This window comes from Lepidochelys kempii, chromosome 1 (genome assembly GCF_965140265.1).
Source record: "Lepidochelys kempii isolate rLepKem1 chromosome 1, rLepKem1.hap2, whole genome shotgun sequence".
Taxonomy (NCBI): domain Eukaryota; kingdom Metazoa; phylum Chordata; order Testudines; family Cheloniidae; genus Lepidochelys; species Lepidochelys kempii.
The window spans coordinates 308,951,939-308,976,386 of record NC_133256.1 but is presented as its reverse complement, the minus strand read 5'-3'; the positions used below and the strand labels follow the sequence as shown (position 1 = coordinate 308,976,386).

The window sequence follows — 24,448 nt, the reverse complement described above, 5'->3', positions numbered from 1 at the left end:
CTTTTTGCGGATACAGACTAACACGGCTGCTACTCTGAAACCTGGTATTTTATGAGACTGTCTTCATTGCTTTATAAATTGGCTGCTAGAGGGCACTGAAGAAGCAATTCTTTCTCTGCAAGTTCAACTGTTATTACACATACCACTTGTGGCTTCTGCTAACTGCGGAATCTAAAGATCTGTTTAAAAAATAAATAAATAAAAACCTTTGTCTCTACCAGTGGCATTTCTGAGTGCTGCTGTTGAGAATCCTGGGTATATCTCTTGGAGGGTTTGACAAAATGTCTTCCATGTTGTAGAGAGGTGCCCTAGATATGGGATTGAATGTCTAATTATTTGACAGTGGAACAGGGTGGCAGAGCAGTAGGAGAATAGGTGGCACTTCATAGTCATCCATGTTGAATTGTCTGTGGAACAACACTAATGTAAAAACATTTAGATACTCACATTAAACATTAGATCAAGTTGTTAAAATCTAGTATTTCTTTAAAATTTGCTAAATTATTGCATCCTGCATGACTAAATAGATATGTGATGGTGATATTTGACTGGCAGCCTTTAATGTTATTCCAAACCCAATGTTCTTTGAGGTTTTTTTTTTAAACCACAGTTAAAATAGGCACGTGATAGCAATATATTTACCTGTCAAATCATTTACAAAACCTAAGCACTTAAAGCAAGGAAAAGACATAAATCTTATGCTATTATACAGGATGGATTTGTTTTAAATCAAATGGATTTAAATGATGATTTAAATCACTAGTCAGGAAGAATTGATTTAATCACAGATTTCTACATAAAAGTGCATTCTTGTTGGTTGTTATAATCTTAATACATATTATTTTAGGTAGAGGAACTTCATTAAAATATTCCCAAACTGGGTCTCTCTTATGGCCTGCTGCCATTACAGGTTTTCCCTTCTAGTGAGAGAATGGTATCGTAGAGCTCAAATCAGTGAAGGCTACACTCAGAAAGACCTCAAAACTTCTGGAATATGCTGCTCAAACAGTTTCACTTTTGTTTCTACTGCCTGTCCCTCCCATCTCAAATTTATCTCCAGACTTCTCTAGATGAATGTCTAGTTGGCAGCCGGTGTCAAGTGGAGTGCCCCAGGGGTCGGTCCTGGGGCCGGTTTTGTTCAATATCTTCATAAATGATCTGGAGGATGGTGTGGATTGCACTCTCAGCAAATTTGCGGATGATACTAAACTGGGAGGAGTGGTAGATACGCTGGAGGGGAGGGATAGGATACAGAGGGACATAGACAAATTGGAGGATTGGGCCAAAAGAAATCTGATGAGGTTCAATAAGGATAAGTACAGGGTCCTGCACTTAGGACGGAAAAACCCAATGCACAGCTACAGACTAGAGACCGAATGGCTAGGCAGCAGTTCTGCGGAAAAGGACCTAGGGGTGACAGTGGACGAGAAGCTGGGTATGAGTCAGCAGTGTGCCCTTGTTGCCAAGAAGGCCAATGGCATTTTGGGATGTATAAGTAGGGGCATAGCGAGCAGATCGAGGGACGTGATTGTCCTCCTCTATTTGACATTGGTGAGGCCTCATCTGGAGTACTGTGTCCAGTTTTGGGCCCCACACTACAAGAAGGATGTGGATAAATTGGAGAGAGTCTAGCGAAGGGCAACAAAAATGATTAGGGGTCTGGAACACATGAGTTATGAGGCGAGGCTGAGGGAACTGGGATTGTTTAGTCTGCAGAAGAGAAGAATGAGGGGGGATTTGATAGCTGCTTTCAACTACCTGAGAGGTGGTTCCAGAGAGGATGGTTCTAGACTATTCTCAGTGGTAGAAGAGGACAGGTCAAGGAGTAATGGTCTCAAGTTGCAGTGGGGGAGGTTTAGGTTGGATATTAGGAAAAACTTTTTCACTAGGAGGGTGGTGAAACCCTGGAATGCGTTACCTAGGGAGGTGGTAGAATCTTCTTCCTTAGAGGTTTTTAAGGTCAGGCTTGACAAAGCCCTGGCTGGGATGATTTAATTGGTGATTGGTCCTGCTTTGAGCAGGGAGTTGGACTAGATGACTTCCTGAGGTCCCCTCCAACCCTGATATTCTATGATTCTATGGCCTGTTTTTCCTCTTTTTGAAAGGGAGGCTGGCAGGATAGAAGGCAGGAACTCCATGATGGAATGAGTGGGGTAATTCAGGCAATTGTCTGGGAGAGAGGAGTTTCCTGTCTCATTCTCTGAGCAGTAGGTGAAAGAGAGCTAAAGAAACCAGGCAGCAAGCATGGTATTGCCTGTAGGTAGTAGTTGTAGTGAAGTCTTCACTACTTGAACTTGAGGTGATGCCTTTTGTAATCAATCAGCTGGTTTCTGAGTGTGTCTGTATCTTTCCATTAGCACTTTAGGATAATATTTCAAAGAAATACATTTAAAAAATCATGTAAAAAGTAAAGGACAGACATTTTTTTAAAGATCAGAGCATGATTAATATCGGAGTATGATCCTTTGCATGATCACTGCTGAAGTGTGGGACAATGTTCCCTATATTGGTCTGATACAGGAGAGGGAATATTAGATTCCATATACAGTATTCCCCTTAAAATGGTTGTTCCGGGGCATTATCCTGTCCTGCCCTTCAAAATCAGCAGGAGGGTCCCTCCATTCCTTGATTTTAAATTGGAATCAATTAACTCTTTACAAAATAAAGCCAAACAAAACCAAGTTGGAGAAAATAGTTTGTGAGCGTGTAACCGAAGACTGCAGACAAGGAGACTAAATTAAGAGTGCCCAAGCAACCTTAACTCTGGCATTTTTTAACTTTTGAGCGCTTGACTTTCCAACTTCTATGTACTTTTAATGCAGATTTTGTGTGTGCAATTTCCTATGTTTTTCAGGGACCGTATTTGTTCTGTGTTTGTACAGCAACTGGCACAATGGGGTCCTGGTTTGTGACCAATCTTGGGAGCTATTGTAATACAAATAACTGAAAAAAAAATCCATCTTGTTGCAACATCTTGACACTGATGTGGGTCATCACCTCGGTTGGACCCTTTAGATGCCTGACACAAACTTCTGCCGCTTGAGTTGATGGAGTAAGAGATAGCAATAGTAGGTTGTCATCCTCTGTGTGGACCAGCATTAGAGGAGAATGGGAGACCATGCCCGTGGGCTTCAAAGATATTTGCTGGTATCAAAGGAATCATGAGACTTGGTGTCATAAATATAAAGGGAAGGGTAAACCCCTTTAAAATCCCTCCTGGCCAGAGGAAAAATCCTCTCACCTGTAAAGGGTTAAGAAGCTAAAGGTAACCTCGCTGGCACCTGACCAAAATGACCAATGAGGAGACAAGATACTTTCAAAAGCTGGGAGGAGGGAGAGAAACAAAGGGTCTGTGTCTGTCTGTGTGCTGCTTTTGCCGGGGATAGAACAGGAATGGAGTCTTAGAACTTTTAGTAAGTAATCTAGCTAGGTATGTGTTAGATTGATTTCTTTCAATGGCTGAGAAAAGAACTGTGCTGAATAGAATGACTATTCCTGTCTGTGTGTCTTTTTTGTAACTGAAGGTTTTGCCTAGAGGGATTCTCTATGTTTTGAATCTAATTACCCTGTAAGGTATCTACCATCCTGATTTTACAGAGGGGATTCCTTTACTTCTATTAAAAGTTTTCTTGTAAGAAAACTGAATGTTTTTTCATTGTTCTCAGATCCAAGGGTTTGGGTCTGTGGTCACCTATGCAAATTGGTGAGGATTTTTACCAAACCTTCCCCAGGAAGTGGGGTGCAAGGGTTGGGAGGATTTTGGGGGAAAGACGTGTCCAAACTACGTTTCCCAGTAAACCCAGTTAAAGTTTGGTGGTGGCAGTGGAAATTCCAAGGGCAAAGGATAAAATTAATTTGTACCTTGGGGAAGTTTTAACCTAAGCTGGTAAAAGTAAGCTTAGGAGGTTTTCATGCAGGTCCCCACATCTGTACCCTAGAGTTCAGAGTGGGGAAGGAACCTTCACACTTGGGTTCCATTCTAGACTCTGGAAGGGAATGTATTCTAGTGGACAGATTCTTCTGGGCACTCACTCCAAGCTTGACCCTTCTATCCCTATTGTCTCCAGCATGTCCGAGTCTGGTCTCTTCACCTAGCTGGTCTCAATCTACACTCGTTAGGCTTCTCATCCCAGTCTTCTTCCCCAGCAAGTCTTAATCTCATGCCTTCAAATTCCCTGCCCCAGCCTTCCCTCTCCCTCAACATTCTCCCAGTCTTAATGTCTGGCTGTTCCCAATCCCTCTGCACCCTCACATCACATGCTCCTCATTCAATCTGTGTCTCTCCTGCCCTCCACCCCACCCCCCGTCTGCCCTCTGGTAGCCACTTTGCCAATACTCCTCATCCCCACTGGCTCCCAGTAATAATCTTCCTCCCTGGATGCCTTCTCCAGTATCAGTACCCCCACTCCTCCTGACTCCTTGTCCTAGTCTCTTTTCCCAACCATTGCTCGTTCTCTCCCACTTCCCCCAGCTTCTCATCAGATAGGTCTCCTGTTCCTCTTTGCCTCCTTACCCTGCCGCACTGTATCTCAGTTCTAGTCTCATTGCCCAGTTTGTCCGAATCTCCTTCATGACTCCTCATCTGATCTCATATCTGTCCCCACTCCCCACTGTTCCCTGGGACCTGTTTCCCTCCTTGGCTCCCAGATCCCAATCTCCTTGCTCAGTCAGTCTCACCCCTCTGATCTCAACCTGTTCCTTCCCTCCCACCAGCTTCTTGTCCCAATCTACTCTGCCACATCCCTCTACAGGTCCAACCCTTGTCCCCTCTGCATTCACATCAGGCAGGTTCCTCCTTCACCCTGTCTTGGTTCCCTAGAGAAGTATGTGTATATGGGGGTGTCACTGAGAGTACAGGAGAGACTGTCTCCCTCTCTCAGTACAGGTGCCTGGACCAGACATGGTCCACAGCAACCTAGAACTGCCATTGCAAGGAAAGTCCTGCTCAGCCCCAGGTTTGGAGCATCCATAGTGTGGAGGGAATCTTTGGGGGAATTTATCTGCTAAAATCTAAGGCCTGGTCTACAGTACGTGGTTATTTTGGAATTAGCCAAGTTAATTCGAAATAAAACTGATTCTGTGCACATGAATCCAATTCTTAAAGGACTCTTTAATCCGATTTCTGTACTCCACCTCAGCAAGTGGAGTAGCGCTAAAATTGAGATCGCAGTTCGGGTTACAGGTACTGTGGACGCAATTAGACGTTATTGGCCTCCGGGAGCTATCCCAGAATGCTCCCTTGTGACCACTCTGGACAACACTCTCAACTCCGATGCACTAGCCAGGTAGGCAGTAAAAGCCCCGGGAACTTTTGAATTTCATTTCCTGTTTGGTCACCATCAGCACAGGTGACTATCAGCAGACTCCACCATCATAGGTGACCATGCAGAGTCCACCATCACAAGAGACCACGCAGTCCCGGATTCGCAAACAGGCTCCAGCATGGTCCAAATGTGAGGTACTGGATCTCATTGCATGTTGGGGAGACGAATCTGTTATGGCAGAACTACGTTCCAAAAAAAGAAATGCAAATACATACGTTAAAGTTTCCAGGGCCATGACGGAAAGAGGCTACTCCAGAGACACAGAACAGTGTCGTACAAAAATCAAGGAGCTCAGGCAAATGTACCAAAAAGCCAGGGAGGTGAACGGGCGCTCTGGGTCACAGCCCCATACATGCTGCTTCTACCGTGAGCTGCATGCAATTATGGGGAGTGATGCCACCAATACCCCACCACTGTCCATGGACACCTGCAAGGGGGGAGTTGCATCGAACGAGGAGGATGAGTTATTGGAGGATAAAGAGGAAGAGGAGGACAGTGCACAGGCGGCAAGTGGGGGAATCCGTTTTCCCCCCTAGCCAGGAACTATTCTTAACGCTGGACCCAATACCTCCCCCCACTCCCAATGTGAGCTCCCGGACCATGACCCTGGAGAAGGCACTTCTGGTGAGTGAGAGCCTGATCGGAGCCACACAGTGCGGGGGGAGGGGTGAGGGGAAACCCAGCCATGCTGGGCTGTTCGCGTTTAGTTTAAAGGGCGCATCCCTGCTCAGAGCCTCATCAGAGCCATACGATCGGTGTGTGTGGGTGGGGTGGGGTGAGGGTGGGCGGTTGTGAAGCGATCATCCCAGAGAGCCTGCAGGCCCTCCTTTTATATGGCAAACCCACCAGGCATTGCTTGCTATGGGAAAGGGGGCCTGGCAGTTTGAAAGCATTGAAGTGAATGCGGAAGAAGCAGAACCCCACATGCCCCTAAGGCTTACCATGGCTGACTGCAAGCTGAATTCTGTTGCTCGGCCACGTGTGATGGCTTACTCACACTGAAGTGGCAGGCACTACAGTATAAGAGGCAAAATGCGACCTTGTGCAGAAAGAACATGTGCTGTTTACTGTGAATTGCCTGTTTCACTGAGAAAGTGTCCCCTTTGTTCTCTAAAATGTATCTTTTAAAATACTACCCTCCCTTTTTCTCCTCCCGCAGGTGCAAATGTTTCAACATGGCCCCTATCTACTGCGTCCCGGAGGGTGGTCCAGATTAGAAGGCGAAAAAAATGAACTCGGGATGACATGTTTGCCAAGCTCATGCAGTCCTCCCGCACTGATAGGGACCAGCTGAATGTGTGGAGACAAACAGTTGTGGAGTGCCGTAAAGCGTTAAATGAAAATGAAGAGAGGAGGGACTTATGCAATGAGAGCAGGCAGGATGCTGTGGTCAAGCTTATGGGGGAGCAAACTGACATGCTCTGCTGTATGGTGTATCTAATGCAGGAAAGGCAGCAAGACCACAGACTGCCGCTGTAGCCCCTGTATAACTGCCCTCCCTTCTCCCCAAGTTCCATAGCCTCCTCACCTAGACGCCCAAGAACATGGGATGTGGGGGAGGGCTACGGGGACCCACACACTCAACCCCAGAGGATTGCACAAGCAGCAGAAAGCTGGCATATCCGAAATTTTGATTTGGTTTCTGGATTTGTCCGTCCTTCTCTCCTCCTCCACCCTCCTCCCAAGTACACCCTCCTCCCCTGGTCTACCTTCTGATTTCTCTCAATGTGTTGTGCAAGAAATAATAAAGAATGGTTTTTAAACAATTGTGACTTTATTTCCTTTCATATATATAGGGGGCAGGTAACTTTAAGAGAAACAAACACAACTGTCACACTGTACCCTGGCCTGTCATGAAACCGGCTTTCAAAGCTTCTCTGATGCACAGCGCTCCCTGTTGCGCTCTTCTAATGGCCCTGTTGTCTGGTTGTGCGAAATTGGCCACCAGGTAAGTTGCCTTAACCTCCCACCCGCCATAAACGTCTCCCCCTTACTCTCACAGATGTTGAGACACAACAAGCAGCAATTACAACTGGAATATTGATTGTGCTGAGATCTAACCGAGTCAGTAAACTGCGCCAGCACACTTTCAAATGTCCAAAAGCACATTCTACCACCATTCTGTATTTGCTCAGCCGATAGCTGAACTGCTCCTTACTACTGTCCAGGGTGCCTGTGTACGGTTTCATGAGCCGTTGCATTAAGGGGTAGGCTGGGTCCCCGAGGATTACCATTGGCATTTCAACATCCCCAACAGTAATTTTCTGGTCTGGGAAGTAAGTCCCTTCCTGCAGCTCTTCAAACAGACCAGAGTTCCTGAAGATGTGAGCATCATGCACCTTTCCGAGCGATCCCATGTTGATGTTGGTGAAACGTCCCTTGTGATCCACCAGAACTTGCAGCACCATTGAAAGTACCCCTTGCGGTTTATGTACTGGCCGCCCCGGTGTTTTGGAGCCAAGATAGGGATATGCGTTCAGTCTATCACCCCGCCGCAGTTAGGGAACCCCAGCACATTAAAGCTATCCACAATGGTCTGCACATTTCCCAAAGTCACTACCCTTGATAGCAGCTGGTCAATGATTGCGTTGGCTACTTGCAGCACAGCAGCCCACACAGTAGATTTGCCCACTCCAAACTGATTCCTGACTGACCGGTAGCTGTCGGGCGTTGCGAGCTTCCACAGGGCTATGGCCACTCGCTTCTCAGTTGTGAGGGCTGTTCTTATTTTGGTGTCTTTGCGCTTCAGGGCAGGGGACAGCAAGTCACAAAGTTCCATGAAAGTGGCCCTACACATACGAAAGTTTTGCAGCCACTGGGACTCATCCAATACCCGCAACAGTATGCGGTCCCACCAGTCTGTGCTCGTTTCCCGGGCCCAGAATCGGCGTTCCATGGCATGAAACTAGCCCAACACCACTATGATCTCCCAATCGTCGCATGCCATGCTTCTAGTAACGTCTGTGTCCATGTCCTCATCGCTATCGTAATCGCGCTGTCGTCACTTCCTCGCCCAGTTTTGCAGGTACTGCACATGCTGCTGGATAATGCATGAGGTATTTACAATGGTCAAAACTGCAGTGGAGATCTGAGCGGACTCCATGCTTGCCGCGCTATGGCACAGGTAATCCTGGAAAAAGGACACGAAACATAGGAGAGCAGAGTGGCAGCAGAAGAGGTGCGGTTTGGTTCACGATAGCTGAAAAAAGGCGGGAAATGGTTGTCTTCTGTAGCTTTCATGGAGGCGGGAGTCCAGGACAGACAACATGGAGAAGCTCAGTAGCGCGGCAAGAGCGGGAGAGCAGAGTTGGTGGCGGAAGCGGTCGATGAGGAAGAGAAAGAGTAGATAATTATGAGATTACATAGAAAGATGAGAGGAAATGCGAGGTGGATTCATAGTACCAGGAGAGAAGCGGTGCACCCTTTTGCACAGTCTGCTGAAAGCAGTATGGCGTCTGCATGCCAAAAAGGCACAAAACGTTTGTCTTCCGTAGCTTTCATGGTGGGAGGAGTGACTGACGACACACACCCAGAAACACTCGCAAGAATGTTTTTGCCCCATGTTGCACTGGGAGCTTAACCCAGAATTCCAGTGAGCGGCGGGGACTGCAGGAACTGTGGGATAGCTACCCACAGTGCACTGCTCTGACATTCGATGCTTGCCTTGGTACTGTGGATACACTCTGCTGAATTCATGCGCTTTAGTTGGGGAAACACAAGGCTGAATGTATAAAATCGCTTCCGAAAATTCAAATAGAATAATTTCGTACTGTAGACATACCCTAAGTCTCTAGGCATCTGTAAACTGTGTCTTGATTTTTTTTCCCCTAAAGGTTTGGTTAAATTTGGGCTGATTTCCACAGGGTTGGCAAAAGGCATATTCCTGACACAAAGGTCACCCACTGCCAAATTTCAAGTCCCGGATCCAAAGCATGGGGATGGTAAAGCTTTTCAAATAAAAGGTCACCAGAATTTAAAGCTGGCAAAACAATGTCTTTGTTTCCTACTCTAGGTCTTGGAAATGGCTGAACTGTTTGGGCTGAAATTTTTTGGGAAAAAAAAAAATCAGCCTGAGACAGACACTCAACATGGACAACTTCAGCCCAAACATGAATCTATAAGTGACTGAAAAATTGGTTTTCTAATGGGAAGTGTCAAGGAACATAAATAAGTGGTGCTACCAGCCCCACCTATGTTAAAATGTTACAAGAATAGTACACATACTGTAACTATTGAGGAAAGTTGTCTTTTTGCTGTTCTTTTCAGTCAAAATTAAAAAGAAATATTGTCTGTAGCTCTAAATAGAGCAAGAACACACATTTCCATTTATTTTCTTCTGCAAAAATCCATGTGCTAGCGGTGAGAAAATATTCTGATTTTTTTTTTTTACTTGGTGTTTGGGAATGGAGATTAAGTAATACTGTGTGATGATAATACAGGCCACAAATTCATAGACACTTACAAGTTGTATTAAGTACAGTTTTGAGTCTTGCAAATGTATAGTATAATTGCTGTTTCTTTAATATGTCTGTCTAAATTTGCCACAAGATGGCAGTGTTTCAGAAGATTATTTTCATCTTGCCAGGTCTTTGGTTTTCAAAATTTCGGATGTACAGAATTAGCCATAGCATATGTTTATACCATATAATTTTGTGTGTGTACGCGAGCGAGAGAGAGATGGCTAGCATTTTAAAATTCAGAAATCCATATTACTTTTGTGTCAGTTAGTTTTTATGATTTATGCCTTTGGATACCTGCAGCTTCAGCATTTTGGGGGGGATGTATTGATCTGCTCCTCCTACACAGCCAATTAGAAGCAAATCAGAATGTCCAAAAAGAGTTGTTGATATAAACTTAGGGTATGATCCCTCAAAGCCTTACTTTGTAATTTGGTGAAAATGTTGGCAGACATTGGTAACTGGACATGAGGTAGGAATGCCTCAAGGTTTTCAGATACAGAATGATGTTAGATTGTGAAGGCTTTGAAATGGGATGGATAGTTTTAAAATAAATTCTACATTAGAGTATTTGTTTAAACAAATTTAAATTGATTTCTTTATAAAACTGTATTTTAGTAAAGGAGTTTAGTTTATTAAAGAGTTTTTAAAATGTAGCAGCTGAAAACTTTTTACATTTTTTTTAAATAGAAGATGTTATGCAATGAAACTAGCTCTATTTGTACTAACATGTCTATGCAATGTAAAATTAGTAATGTAACTTGGATAAAAAAAGAAAGATGTTCAGCTATGCTTTCTAAAGATGTGTTTTCCTCCCTTGATATTTTCTGACTAAAAGACAAGGTATAAAGAGTAATAATAATCATTTTAAAAAAAGTAAATTGCTCATTTACTGGATATCAAGTTTTACAGCAAAACTTTATATAATAAGAATTAAACTTCAAGGTGGCTAATCCTCTTTCCAGGAAATTTGTTCCTCCCTTATCTTGACTCTGCCTCTTGCAGAATAAATAAACTGAAGCCCAGAATAGCTGGAGTTCAGCTGTGAAGCAGTGGTTACTATTGTTGATTATATGTGTAACATTTACAGTGTGGGCACAGTACAGAGAATCATGACGACAGTCCATTCTTTCAGGATCTTAAAATTGAAGCAGACAGTGTACAACTGAAGCAGGTGGGTGGGATGTGACAAAAACACTGACTCTGAAGTTTATTGCATGTCTCATTAATTCTTGGATTTTTGTTTGGGGGTGTGGGAGTAAAGACTTTTCAATCACCTAGTTTAGTAATTCTGAGTAGAACTACGAACTCAAAAAGAACTGTTTTAAGGTGGAGCGTAAGGGAGCATGGCAGACCAGGTAAAAAGGAGATGGTCCACATGTGAGAGCAAGATTAAGGAGAGGAGTAGGTATGCGGCTTGTGCAGAGTAAAGGGGACAGGGATAACAGAAAGATACCTTTGGGCCAGTTTGTATAAATTCTTGAAAGAAAGGACAGAGGAGCTTAAATTTGCTGTGGAAAGTGAGAGGAAGCCAATGAAGGGGATTGAAGAGGTGGTTGGATGACTTTAAAAGCTGCCTTTTGAAGAGATGGTGACCTCTCCAGAAGTGTACGGGGCATATAGCCACGCTTTGCTACATAGTTCCATCCATCCTCTCCTCCCCTCTGTGCCACTTAAACTGTTGATTGACATGGAACCCCTTTATTCCTTGGGGCAGCAGCCCATGGGACTCTTTGGCAGCAGAGTCTGAGCAGGATCACAGTGCCTCTGGCAGATCTTCCCCAGATTTTCAGTTTTGGGGGGTCAAACATCTTGCCACTCATATGGTTGGAGGAGACCTCACTTTCCTGGCAGAAACTGGAAGAAATCCCCACAAGTTTCAAGCACTGATGTAAAAATAACACATGTAAAGAAGCATCAGGCCATTCATTTATTAAAGTGCAAAGGTTTAAGAGTGCATCTCTATACTGCCTGAGTGAGGGGAAGGATGTAATAAAAACAGCAATAAAACCTTTAATTTTGCTGAATCTCACTTTCACCTTATGTTCCTTTCATTTATCTCTTCCCCCCCTTTGCTGAGTGCTTCTCCTCACCCCCTCTTTCTGTTATAGTTAAAAAAATAATCTTTCGAGTATGTTCATTAGTATATGCTAATGAGGGTCTTCAAAATGAACAACAGAAAAGACAGACGGGGAGGGGGAGCATACAGCAATCTCAGTAGCCTGAGGTGTGTACTGTGACTGAGGAAACCTTCAACAGTATGGGACAATAAAAATGTTTGGTTTTTTTGGCAGCTGGCCCAATTGCATCTCTACAAGTCAAATCAGTTAGATCTATTAAAATATGCTTAACGTGTAGTCATTCTCTGGGTGCTATGTGCAGTCTGTTGTAATTTTCCATTTGAAATTATTTTCTGTCACGTTGGCAGTAGTTTTTTTATTTCCTCAAACCTCAAAATTCCACAGTGAAATGCAAGTAATTTAAGTACAATCTAACAGTCCTCAAATGTTACTCTTCCCTCTCAAACTATTGTCTAGAATATTTATAACTTGCTTTTTTCTATTCATTGTTTAAAAAAATTAAAAGGCAATCCAGTATTTTAAACTAGGAACATCAGAGCTGAGAAAGCCAGAAATAAATTCATGTTGCAGTATTTCATCCATAATTTTCTGGTTGATATGTCGGTAATATACAGGTAAATCACATAGAATACAGTCTGTAAGCAGGAAAAACATTTTCATAATTGCTCTGGCAGACAACCCTCATATTCTAATAGCAGACAGATGAATATTCCCTAGAATGGATTAGCTATTTTCCTAGCAGTGCTACGTTGTCCGACTATGGAAATGGTTAGTTATCTTTAATCCCCTGCATAATAAATGCATACATTCAGATAAAAACTCACATCATCAGGTGTGCTTTGTATTTTCCGCTGTCTCAGCTTCTTTCAATTTCTGTAGGAAAAACTTTGACCTAAGAAATGCATAACATTAGATGAGGGATGATGGTTGTCTTCCCTAGGAAAGAAATAAAAACCAGGAGGCCTGAATCAGTTAACGTTTGTGAAGTAAAATATAAAGTATTAGGATCAGACACATTTGTCAACTCATGATATGGATATCTTTAGGATGTGGTAGGGAAGAAAGGAAAACAGCAGAATACGGACCCTGGACTTCAGAAAAGCAGAGTTTGACTCTCTCCGGGAACTGATGGGCAGGATCCCCTGGGAGAATAACATGACGGGGAAAGGAGTCCAGGAGAGCTGGCTGTATTTTAAAGAATCCTTATTGTGGTTACAGGGACAAACCATCCCGATGTGTAGAAAGAATAGTAAATATGGCAGGCGACCAGCTTGGCTTAACAGTGAAATCCTTGCTGATCTTAAACACAAAAAAGAGGCTTACAAGAAGTGGAAGCTTGGACAAATGACCAGGGATGAGTATATAAATATTGCTTGGGCATGTAGGAATGAAATCAGGAAGGCTAAATCACACCTGGAGTTGCAGCTAGCGAGGGATGTTAAGAGTAACAAGAAGGGTTTCTTCAGGTATGTTGGCAACAAGAAGAAAGCCAAGGAAAGCGTGGGCCCCTTACTGAATGGGGGAGTCAACCTAGTGACAGAGGATGTGGAAAAAGCTAATGTACTCAATGCTTTTTTTTGCCTCTATCTTCACGAACAAAAGGTCAGCTCCCAGATTACTGCACTGGGCAGCACAGCATGGGGAGGAGGTGGCCAGCCCTCTGTGAAGGAAGAAGTGGTTCGGGACTATTTAGAAAAATTGGACGTGCACAAGTCCATGGGGCCGGATGCGTTGCATCCAAGAGTGCTAAAGGAATTGGCGGATGTGATTGCAGAGCCATTGGCCATCATCTCTGAAAACTCATGGCAATCCGGGGAAGTCCCGGAAGACTGAAAAAGGCTAATGTAGTGCCAATCTTTAAAAAAGGGAAGGAGGAGGATCCTGGGAACTACAGGCCGGTCAGACTCACCTCAGTCCCTGGAAAAATCATGGAGCATGTCCACAAGGAATCAATTCTGAAGCACTTAGAGGAGAGGAAAGTGATCAGGAACAGTCAGCATGGATTCACCAAGGGAAAGTCATGCCTGACTAATCTAATCGCCTTCTATGATGAGATAACTGGCTCTGTGGATGAAGGGAAAGCAATGGACATGTTATTCCTCAACTTTAGCAAAGCTTTTGACATGGTCTCCCACAGTATTCTTGTCAGCAAGTTAAAGAAGTATGGGCTGGATGGATGCACTACAAGGTGGGTAGAAAGTTGGCTAGATTGTCGGGCTCAACGGGTAGTGATCAATGGCTCCATGTCTAGTTGGCAGCCGGTATCAAGTGGAGTGCCCCAAGGGTCGGTCCTGGGGCCGGTTTTTTTCAATATCTTCATAAATGATCTGGAGGATGGTGTGGATTGCACCTTCAGCAAGTTTGTGGATGACACTAAACTGGGAGGAGTGGTAGATAACGCTGGAGGGTAGGGATAGGATACAGAGGGACCTAGACAAATTGGAGGATTGGGCCAAAAGAAATCTGATGATGTTCAACAAGGACAAGTGCAGAGTCCTGCACTTAGGACGGAAGAATCCAATGCACCGCTACAGACTAGAGACCGAATGGCTAGGCAGCAGTTCTGCAGAGAAGGACCTAGGGGTGACAGTGGACGAGAAGCTGGATATGAGTCAACAGTGTGCCCTTGTTGCCAAGAAGGCCAATGGCATTTTGGGATGTATATGTAGGGGCATTGCCAGCAGATCGAGGGACGTGATTGTTCCCCTCTATTCGACATTGGTGAGGCCTCACCTGGAGTACTGTGTCCAGTTTTGGGCACCACACTACAAGAAAGATGTGGAGAAATTAGAGAGAGTCCAGCGAAGGGCAACAAAAATTATTAGGGGTCTGGAAAACATGACTTATGAGGAGAGGCTGAGGGAACTGGGATTGTTTAGTCTACGGAAGAGAAGAATGAGGGGGGATTTGATAGCTGCTTTCAACTACCTGAAAGGGGATTCCAAAGAGGATGGATCTAGACTATTCTTAGTGATAGCAGATGACAGGACAAGGAGTAATGGTCTCAAGTTGCATTGGGGGAGATGTAGGTTGGATATTAGGAAAAACTTTTTCACAAGGAGGGTGGTGAAACGCTGGAATGCGTTACCTAGGGAGGTGGTGGAATCCCCTTCCTTAGAAGTTTTTAAGGTCAGGCTTGACAAAGCCGTGGTGGGATGATTTAGTTGGGATTGGTCCTGCTCTGGGCAGGGGTTGGACTAGATGGCCTCCAGAGGTCCCTTCCAACTCTGATATTCTATGATTCTGTGGTACTACAGATATACCAGTGAGTCAAGTGAAACAAATATTTGTATTACTGAGTAGTAGGTGTGATTTGAAACACAGGCTAGAGATATTAAAAACCTGCAAGTATTGTGTTGGGAAGCATGTGAAGCACTGTATAATCACACACACATGTAAATGTGCTGCAAACTTTTCCAAAAGTCTTTGTGGTCTGAGATGAAGCCCCCCTTTCCCTCCCCCCGCCCTTGTTTGCATAGACTTCCACTAAAGTTTATATCCTGCTGCTAATCAGTGAATATTTTTTCTAGCTGTAATCATTGTCAGTTTTCTGTAGTTAGCTTACCCTTTTTTCCAAGTGTGCATCGTTCTCAGCTTTGAATTGGCTCCTCCCTCTTTTCTATATACACTACTCTTTTTTCGGATTTGTTCCATTTAGAAATCAATACAATATTTGCTAAGTTTGTGTTGTCATTTTTTGTTGCAGAACAACAAATAGCTTTTATATATAATTTGGAGGTGAATTTTGTAGTAAATTGCTGCAGGTTTCAGCATACAAGTCATAGAGGCATATGGCTGTTTAAAAGTTTGAGGAATCTTGTCATGCTATAGCTTGTTAAGCCTCATCTCCAGTAAAGGAATTGAAAATTCTCATTTATACTATCTCTGGTAGAAGTTCTTTGTAAAATTCCTTAAATTATACACAACATTAATAAGATGAGCAGAGTTTTGTTCTCTCATTTACACTGTTGCAACTCCAGGGACCTCAGCGGGTATGTCTGTACTGCATTGTAAACCTGGATCTGTAGCACTCAGGCTTGTGAAATCCACACTGAGCTGCTGATGCTGGAGTTAGTGAGTATGTGGTGATGCAGCAATTAATTGGGTATCAATCAAATCACTCTGTGTTGTTCCAGTGTTTTGCAGTTGGTTGCTCTCACTTGAGGTAGGCTAGCTTGAGTGGAGTAACTCGAGTGTACTAACTCAAGCTAACTTTGGCAGTTAAAGGCAAGCCCTAAATGAAACACGCAAAATCTAAATATTGTAATTTTTTTTTGTCTTCTTAGGAAAGTGGTCCAAAATGGAAACCTTTTTTTCCTGCTGAGTATTTTGCCAGTCATTGTTGTTTAGTAATTTCTAGCACTGTCATGTGAGGTTTTGGATATTTCAGTATTGGCTAAACGAGAAGTTGGCAATAGTTAGAAAAAAACTTCTGCAATAAATGATTCTGCGTGACATAAGTGTGGTACACTGCACAGTACATCCATTAGCAAGCATTATCTTTTGGACTACAAAGTATTTGTGTTAGTTACTTAACAAACCATGGCTGCATACTTGCTTAACAAAGCAAGGGTCAAAAGGCTGACTTTCTTTCAGTCAGCAGTGTTTGAATATTTTAATTATGAACTTTGAGTAGAAAGTTAATCGCGATTAATCACTGTTTTAATCACACTGTTAATAGAATACCAATTGAAATTTATTAAATATTTTGGATTGTTTTCTACTTTTTCATATGCATTGTATTCTGTGCTGTAATTGCAATTAAAGTGTCTATTTTTTTTACAAATATTTGCACTGTAAAAATGATAAAAGAAATAGTATTTTTCAATTCACCTCATACAAGTACTATTGTGCAATCTTTGTCGTGAAGTGCAATTTACAAATGTAGATTTTTTTTGTTACATAACTGCACTCAAAAACAAAACAATGTAAAATTTCAGAGCCTACAAGTCCACTCCTTGTTCAGCCAATTGCTAAGACAAACAAGTTTGTTTACATTTACAGGAGATAATGCTGCCCACTTCTTAATTACAATGTCACCTGAAAGTGAGAACAGGCATTTGCATGGCACTACCGTTTTGTAGCCAGCGTTGCAAGTTATTCACGTGCCAGATATGCTAAACATTCATATGCCCCTTCATGCTTTGGCCACCATTCCAGAGGACATTCTTCCATGCTGATGACACTCTCTTTAAAAAAAAAAAAAAAAAAAAAAGCGTTAATTAAATTTGTGACTGAACTCCTTGGGGGAGAATTCTATGTCCTGTGCTCTGTTTTACCTGCATTCTGTCATATATTTCATGTTATAGCAGTCTCGGATGATAACCCAGCACATGTTGTTCGTTTTAAGAAGACTTTCACTGTAGATTTGACAAAACACAAAGAAGGTACCAATGTGAGATTTCTAAAGATAGCTACAGCCCTCAACCCAAGGTTTAAGAATCTGAAGTGGCAAAATCTGCAGATGATACAAAACTACTCAAGATAGTGAAGTCCCAGGCAGACTGCAAAGAGCTACAGAAGGTCACTCAGTTTTCAGCCTTCTTTGAATTCTGAGAGTAAACCAAGGGTTGTTCATTGAGGCAACTGCCATGCTGAGGGTCCAGTTGCTATTGCTGAACTATCGGAACTGCCACAAGGGGAGATTCCCCCCCACCCTCACACGTTCTGACCAACCAGCATCAGTGCATGCACATGAGAGATACACCAGTGCCGGTGGTATCATGCTAAGTCTCTACTTCTGTACTTGGTGAATGTCTGAGAGCTGCTGCAGTTTGCCTATTTCTCCTGTCAGTCCCTGTCTGCTCTGCCTGGACTTCAAAGAACCAGTACTTTGAGGGAGCCCATTTCTATTCTAATCCCTGCCCCAAAAAGGACAGTATTTTGATGTTGGAAAAGATTTTCATGGTGACACTAATTGCGTTTACCTTTTTCTCCCACAGCTCAACAGACAGCAATTACAGATACTTAAGGAGCGTTTCCAGGCCTTCCTGAACGGAGAGACGCAAATTGTAGCAGATGAAGCATTTTGCAATGCAGTGAGAAGTTATTATGAGGCAAGTTGAACACATTGTTTTCTGTGCTGTTTTAAAAGTTTAGTTCACAAGACTGTTCTTTTAAAATAATCCATTTACATGGAAGGAATTGTAAGGTTCCAAGCCTGTGAGCTCGCAAACCTCCTGAAAACATTTTCTATACCACTTTGCAATTTAAAAAATTTAAATCCACTGCCTGGGCATTAGAGATAAACTGAACTGGAAAATGTCCACTTCTTTTGGGAAAACAAAACAAAAAAACCCTGGTGCTAAAAAATCTTTCTGGCAATGGTTGATAAAACTGGGTACTGCTATCTTTATCGCCATATGTCTAAATTACTCCCTTTTAATCAAGGTTTCAGCTGTAAATTACCATCTTGAGATACATGTCCCCTAGCCTTTTAAATTTTTAGGGACAATAGAGAATATCTTAGGGACAGACTGCTCTTTTTTTCTTCGAGAAGGAATAATGCTGCCAACGCAGCTATGCCAAGTCCCTTGAATTCAGCTTGTGACTTCCAAGGGATTCTGTGTGGTTAACACCGCCAGCACCAGTTTTCACATGTGCTCTATAATTGCTTAAGGGAGATGCCCTTTTCTGGGGAAGATAAAAATGTCCCTCTGATATCATAGGTAACACGTAACTGGGGAATATATTCCTTACACTGTGAAGAAAGCAGCCACTGTGAATACAGCGTTTATCTATATAACAAAAAAACTCAAATTTGTTCAGCATATCATCAAGGCTGCACATTTAAACTTGATTTAGTTATTTCTTTAGAGTTGTTTGCTTCCTAATTTCACTGTATTGCTTTGTTCTTTTTCAGATTACTCTCATTTTCTTTTAGCATATTATTCCTTCTTATTTCCTACTGATGTACTTCATTTATTGGGCAAAGACATTTCTTGATGCAGAAAGAATTATATCTGCTAATAGTGTTATGGATTGTTACATTTTGTGCTGAACAACAAATTTAGATTAAGCAGCTTGTCTCCAAAGCTTGGGAAGTGTGTCAGGATTCAGGGTGAGAGGTTCTCCTTTGCACCAAGTCATGGAGAAGAAAGTGTGTTAGCAGTGGAGAGACAGAAAGAGCCCGCATTTGTGAAGAGGTTGGGGAAGGCCATAGTTATCAAGGTTAGAAGCCTGGTTGACAAGGTGGATATTGGGAAGCCTGAAACGTTGTTAACGGTGGTAGGCAAATAGGTAAGGGGAGGCATTTGAGGCAACTAAAAAGTAGATATGATACTGGATAGATGGAGAAGTGAGGAGTAGGAGGCAAGATTTAGGAGCAATTGTGTGTAAGTGATTGATGATCCAATCACCCAATAGCAGGGTGATTTAATAGTACAGTTTTTACCATTTGTTCAGCTCTTATGTTCAAAGTGTTAAGATAAGGCAGGGGTTCTCAAACTGGGGGTTGGGACCCCTCAGGGGGTCGCAAGGTTATTACATGGGGGGGTCATGAGCCTCCACCCCAAACCCCGCTTTGCTCCAAGCATTTATAATGGTGTTAAATATATAAAAAAGTGTTTTTTATGTGTAAGGGGGGTCGCACTCAGAGGCTTGCTGCGTGAAAGGCGTCACTAGTACAAAAGTCTGAGAACCTCTGACATAAGGAGCCCCAGAAGAAAATAGTGAAGGAGTATTTGGGTAAGAAAAGAACCAGAAGAATACACCAACATAGAACCCCAAATAGAAGGCAGCAGATTAAGAAGAATTAGTACTGAAAAGCATTAGACATGGACTGTCTAGTCTTCTACTTCCCTGTGGCATTAAATCAGTCTCTCTAGCTTAGTGGTGGCCAGAAAGAGAGTCATGATGGACTGACAGATTTCTGGTGCTAAAACTGCAATGATAAAATCAAGGGAGAGAATTGTTCATTTTAAGGATTCTTTCTCATCTAGACATTTTTGGTGTTCAGCTAGCAACTAGAATAATTGCATCCTCAAAAGTGGGAAACAATTGCATGCATCCATAAATTTCTGGCATTTTTGATCTCTTGGAAGACTTTTCTTTTCTCGACCTCTTTCACTTATGACAGCTATGCTCTTGAGGAACACTAGAATTGTCTGCTTCCAAAATATGGCTTGTGTATGCCAGAGATGAGGCTTTTTGGGTGGCTGACTGATGACTGTGGAATTAGCATCTGCAAGAATGCAGAGCAAGCATGAATCTGAACTCCTTTAAGACTAATGCAGAGCTGCTTTGACAAAGTCTTCACACGCTGCACAATATTTAAAGAAAAAAATTCACTAAAAGCCTTTTCTGAGATGAAGGAAGAGAACAAAAGTCAAGAATATGTTATATGTCTGAATTGCTTTTTAACTTACTAAGGTGCTAACTTACCTGAATGGGGATCATGATACAAATACCTAATTAGAAAATCTTGACAGTTGATTAAACTTACTTGTTGTTCAGACTATATTGACTCATATAGAAGCTACTCTGCCCTTTCCAAAACTCAGTTTAATATAATGAGGATCATGGCCTAATAAAAATAAGGCCATGTATGGAGTGGAAGATCTCAGTTTTTCAGCTGTGTTACTTAGTATCCTCTCTTAGCTCTGGTAGGATAGCTGGAACATTTGTACACAATGCTCTTTCTCAAACGTTGGAATTTCAAATGACTTCCCTCTAGAGGTGGTCTTGGACCTAATTTTGAAGCCCGGCATGAACCCCAGTAGATTACACCCAATTCTGAGGGTGTGGAGCTGTTTCATACTTGACCTCCTCTGAAAAGCTCCCCAAATAAAATAATCCTAAACATATATGGTTCAAATTAAGGGCTTGTCTACACAAACAATTGATTCATTGCAAGATGGGGGTGAATCTACCCCGCATTAGTCTGTGGTAGACTAACTGTCCTTGAGCACCCTGTTCACGTGGACACTAACAGTTCATAAATGTGCTTTGATCTAGTCCTATTTCAAAAAAGACTATATCAAAGTGCATTAAGGAACAGTTAATGAGCACCAACAGGGTCAATGTGGACAGTTAGTCTGCAGCAGGTTAGTGTGGGGAGATTCACACCCCATCCCAGCTTGCCGCAAGCTGGTGGTTTGTGTAGACAAGCTGAAAGGCACATTCTGAACAACCCCAGTAATGTGCACTTTCTGGTCTGAGTGGCAACACACTTGTGATAGCTAGACTGAGATTATAATTACGATATGGTCAGGGGATACTCTCATTAGCTGTGCTATCATAATGGGGTTGCCCACAGTAAGCAATATTATCCTCTTGGCTTCCAACTCCAAGAAGAAAGGCCTTCCCCAAGGCATATCTTAACTATAATGAGCAAATTTCTTAGCCTTTAGAAACTGCCTTCCATAGAAAAAAAAACAAAAACAGTACAGACTATGGATATAAGCAAAGACAATGGAAAATATATCCTGATAAGTCATCTCAGGTTTTTTCTTCTTCAGCTTTATATTTACTGAGGTTAAAAAAAAAGTATGTGAACAGTCCCCAAGACTCCTCATTTATTAAAAATTGAGATTAATTTAACATTCAAACAGCAAAGTGAATGGTCAACATAAATATTAAACTAAGACAGCAGCCTTTAATAACTATATGATTTCCAGAGATCATGCAGTGTCTATCTTCTTTCAATAATATGTAATCCAAAAAGTCTTTACTGATCTGTGATAAATATAATTTTAGCCTTAGTCAAGTTAAACTGGATAGGTAAAATTATTAAATCCCTCTTAACAGAAGCCAAAATCATTAATAAAAAAGCTGTTCTACAAAATATCATTTAAGAAAAGAACAGAGTCACTGGTTGATGGCTTGAGGACAGGCCTCCACTGGGCAATCATCCTTTAAGACAATGCTATTCAAAGTGGTGTCCATCGGCTGACAGTCCGCAGTGCCTGGGACCTGAGGCAGCGCATTCTGCTCGCGCTGGCTCTGCTCTGCTCCCCGTGCACTGCTCCGGCTCATGCTGGCTCAACCCTGGCTGCTGCCACAGCAGCTGCCAGCGACTCTGCCGCGGTCGTTGCCATTGGCCGGGTCGCCCCCCCACACCCTTATGCCGCGGAGAGGGAGAGGCGCTGCTCGAGCTGCAGCGTGTGTGTGTGTGTGTTTCCGGCACGTTGTGCCATCCATTCACGCTGCTCCCTGCCCAGCCCCGAGCAGACAAAGCCCACGGACACAGTAATAAGGAGAAGACTCATTAATCTCTGGCAATTTCTTGGATTTGGCTGCCACCCCCTCTCCCCCCCATCCCCCAAAGGTAGCCCCTTGATGTTGGAAGACAGTTTAGCGCAGGTTTGGGGAGAGGAGGATTAATTATTATTGTTGGTGGTGTTCCGTGAAATTTGACAGCATCTGCACTGATCAGCAGAGCTGGTGGAGGAAAAAGACACTGCAGCAGGTTGTCAGGTGGCAGCAGATAAGCCTCCTAAAAGTCTGCCAACTCTTATTATATTCATTATATTGTTTCCGATAGAAATTAATATGACTACAAATGTTCAAATAATATTTTCTTGGATTGTAAACTAATAAGTCATTTTATACCAGATGCACAGCCTTTCAGTCAGTCTTCAATGTATTTAAATGGGAACATCTCCGCGAGTACGCCACACTCCCATTCCAATTAATATAGTGAAGAATGTTAGTTTTTCTGATCTGATGTGCTATGTGCCTATGCGAATATGATAATAATATGGTACCAGTCCCTGGCACATTGGAAAAAAAATTGCCGGTCTGCCACATCAGATAGTTTGAGAAGCACTGCTTTAAGACACACTGAAGTTCCTCTTGCTGCTGGCAGGCATACATAGCACACTTCTAGCCAACATGGCCAGCGCTGTGTTCCTTCCACCAGTTAGTTCAATGTATCCTGTTCATTTTCCATTGTAGCTGTCTGTGGTGAATACCGCTGTACTTCATCATCTTCTAGTCTATCGCCATCATGTAGATGCTCCCATTCAACAAAGTCATTCAGTGCTTTTATGGCAGCTGTAGGGAGATTTTCAATGTTGCCTTGCTTTACAGGGTCTGCTCTGCCTCCTTTCCGGGCCAGCTCTAGGTTTTTTGCCGCCCCAAGCACAAAAAAAAAAAAAAAAAAAAAAAAAGGCCAGAACGCCGCCCCTTGAAAAGTGCCGCCCCAAGCATGTGCTTGGTTTGCTGGTGCCGAGAGCCGGCCCTGCCTCTTTTGATTAGTCTGCACGCTTTGGAGTTAACTTGGCATTCATTGCATTCAAAATGGATTACATTTAGGCCAGAGAAGTCATTCTATCTTGTGTAGGTCATGTGTTTCCACTTTTTTTTAAATTAGGCACTTATAGTGTCATTGCCGGGGCAATAGCACTGTGAGTGGCTAGTTTAAAAAAAAAAAGTGGAAACACAAGACCTACATAAGACAGCTGCTTGCACTGGAGTATCTGAAGACACTGTGCATATCTTAGGGTAAAGCTTCACTCACATGGGATGATTAACAGACAGACAAAAAGGAAGTTGGATGAGGTCTTTAGGAACAACGTGACAATGTCGTGGCAGTGCACAATGAAAAAAAATGAAAGTAAGGAAGGACTCTTGTTGCAAACAAACACTGTCTTGTTGCAAACAATAGCACTGTAATCAGACCCTGCATCTGTTAAACTCAGAGCTTGTCTACATCAGGTTTTAGTTTGTGGCAAGCTGGGTTCCTACAGCCCCCTTTCAGCAAAGAGCGTCGGCTAGTCTCCGAGAGAATGGCACTGCATACTCTGTCGCTTCAGGTGAGGTGATCGGATCGGTCAGTGGCTCATCAGACCATCCTTAGGCAGTAAAGCGGAAACCAGAGGAAAGAAGTTGAGGGAAACACATTTGTACAAGGAAGATGTACAGAGGATGTCTACGACCCTCTCACAACCTCCTTCAGCAAAGAGCATCAGCTAGTGCCGCATACTCTATCGCATCAGGTGAGATGCAAGACCAGTCAGTGGTCCTAGCCTATGACCTTCCCCACAACCCCCTTTAGCAAAGAGCGTTGGCTAGAGCCGCATACTCTATTGCCTCAGGCGAGATGTAGGATCAGTCAATGGCCAAAAGAATTAGGGTTGTCCAAGGACACAAAATAGGGATACGCATTCCTTGCCTCAGACGGGGCCCATTTTGCCGGTCAAGCCATGCAGAAATGGCCCGTCTTGGCAAGGGCTTTTACCGCCCTTCTCCATTGGGGCCACAGAGCTTGCCTTAGAGACACCTCTGGTATGCATCCGATGAAGTGAGCTGTAGCTCACGAAAGCTCATGCTCAAATAAATTGGTTAGTCTCTAAGGTGCCACAAGTACTCCTTTTCTTAGAGGGCTCTGGGCGTCTTTCTGTGACTCTTGCTTTCACACTGGCACAGAGCTGTTTGACAATAAAGTTCAGATCCAGCACGCAACTCACCCAATTCCAGAGCCTACAGTCAGTTCTCCACCGAAAACCCAATATAGAGATTTAAAAAGGTGTCTTACCTTTCACATGGCACCTTGGGTTCGGAGGGAGATGGCCTGCAGTCCTCTAGTCATGGATGGTATATGGTGGATGCCGGACGAGTCCCCAAATTGTTGTGGAAAACGAGT

The 24,448-nt window shown here is 43.1% G+C and overlaps 1 protein-coding gene across 23 annotated transcripts in view; it reads left to right on the top strand.

Moving 5' to 3' along the window:
* Nucleotides 1–24,448, top strand: part of CADPS2 (calcium dependent secretion activator 2) — a 585,486-nt gene that overhangs the window by 92,772 nt on the left and 468,266 nt on the right. For all 23 annotated transcript variants that reach the window (XM_073328224.1, XM_073328216.1, XM_073328226.1 and 20 more), the window contains exon 2: nucleotides 17,805–17,918. In XM_073328224.1, the coding sequence (XP_073184325.1) occupies nucleotides 17,805–17,918 (114 nt within the window). The remainder of the gene's footprint in view (nucleotides 1–17,804; nucleotides 17,919–24,448) is intronic.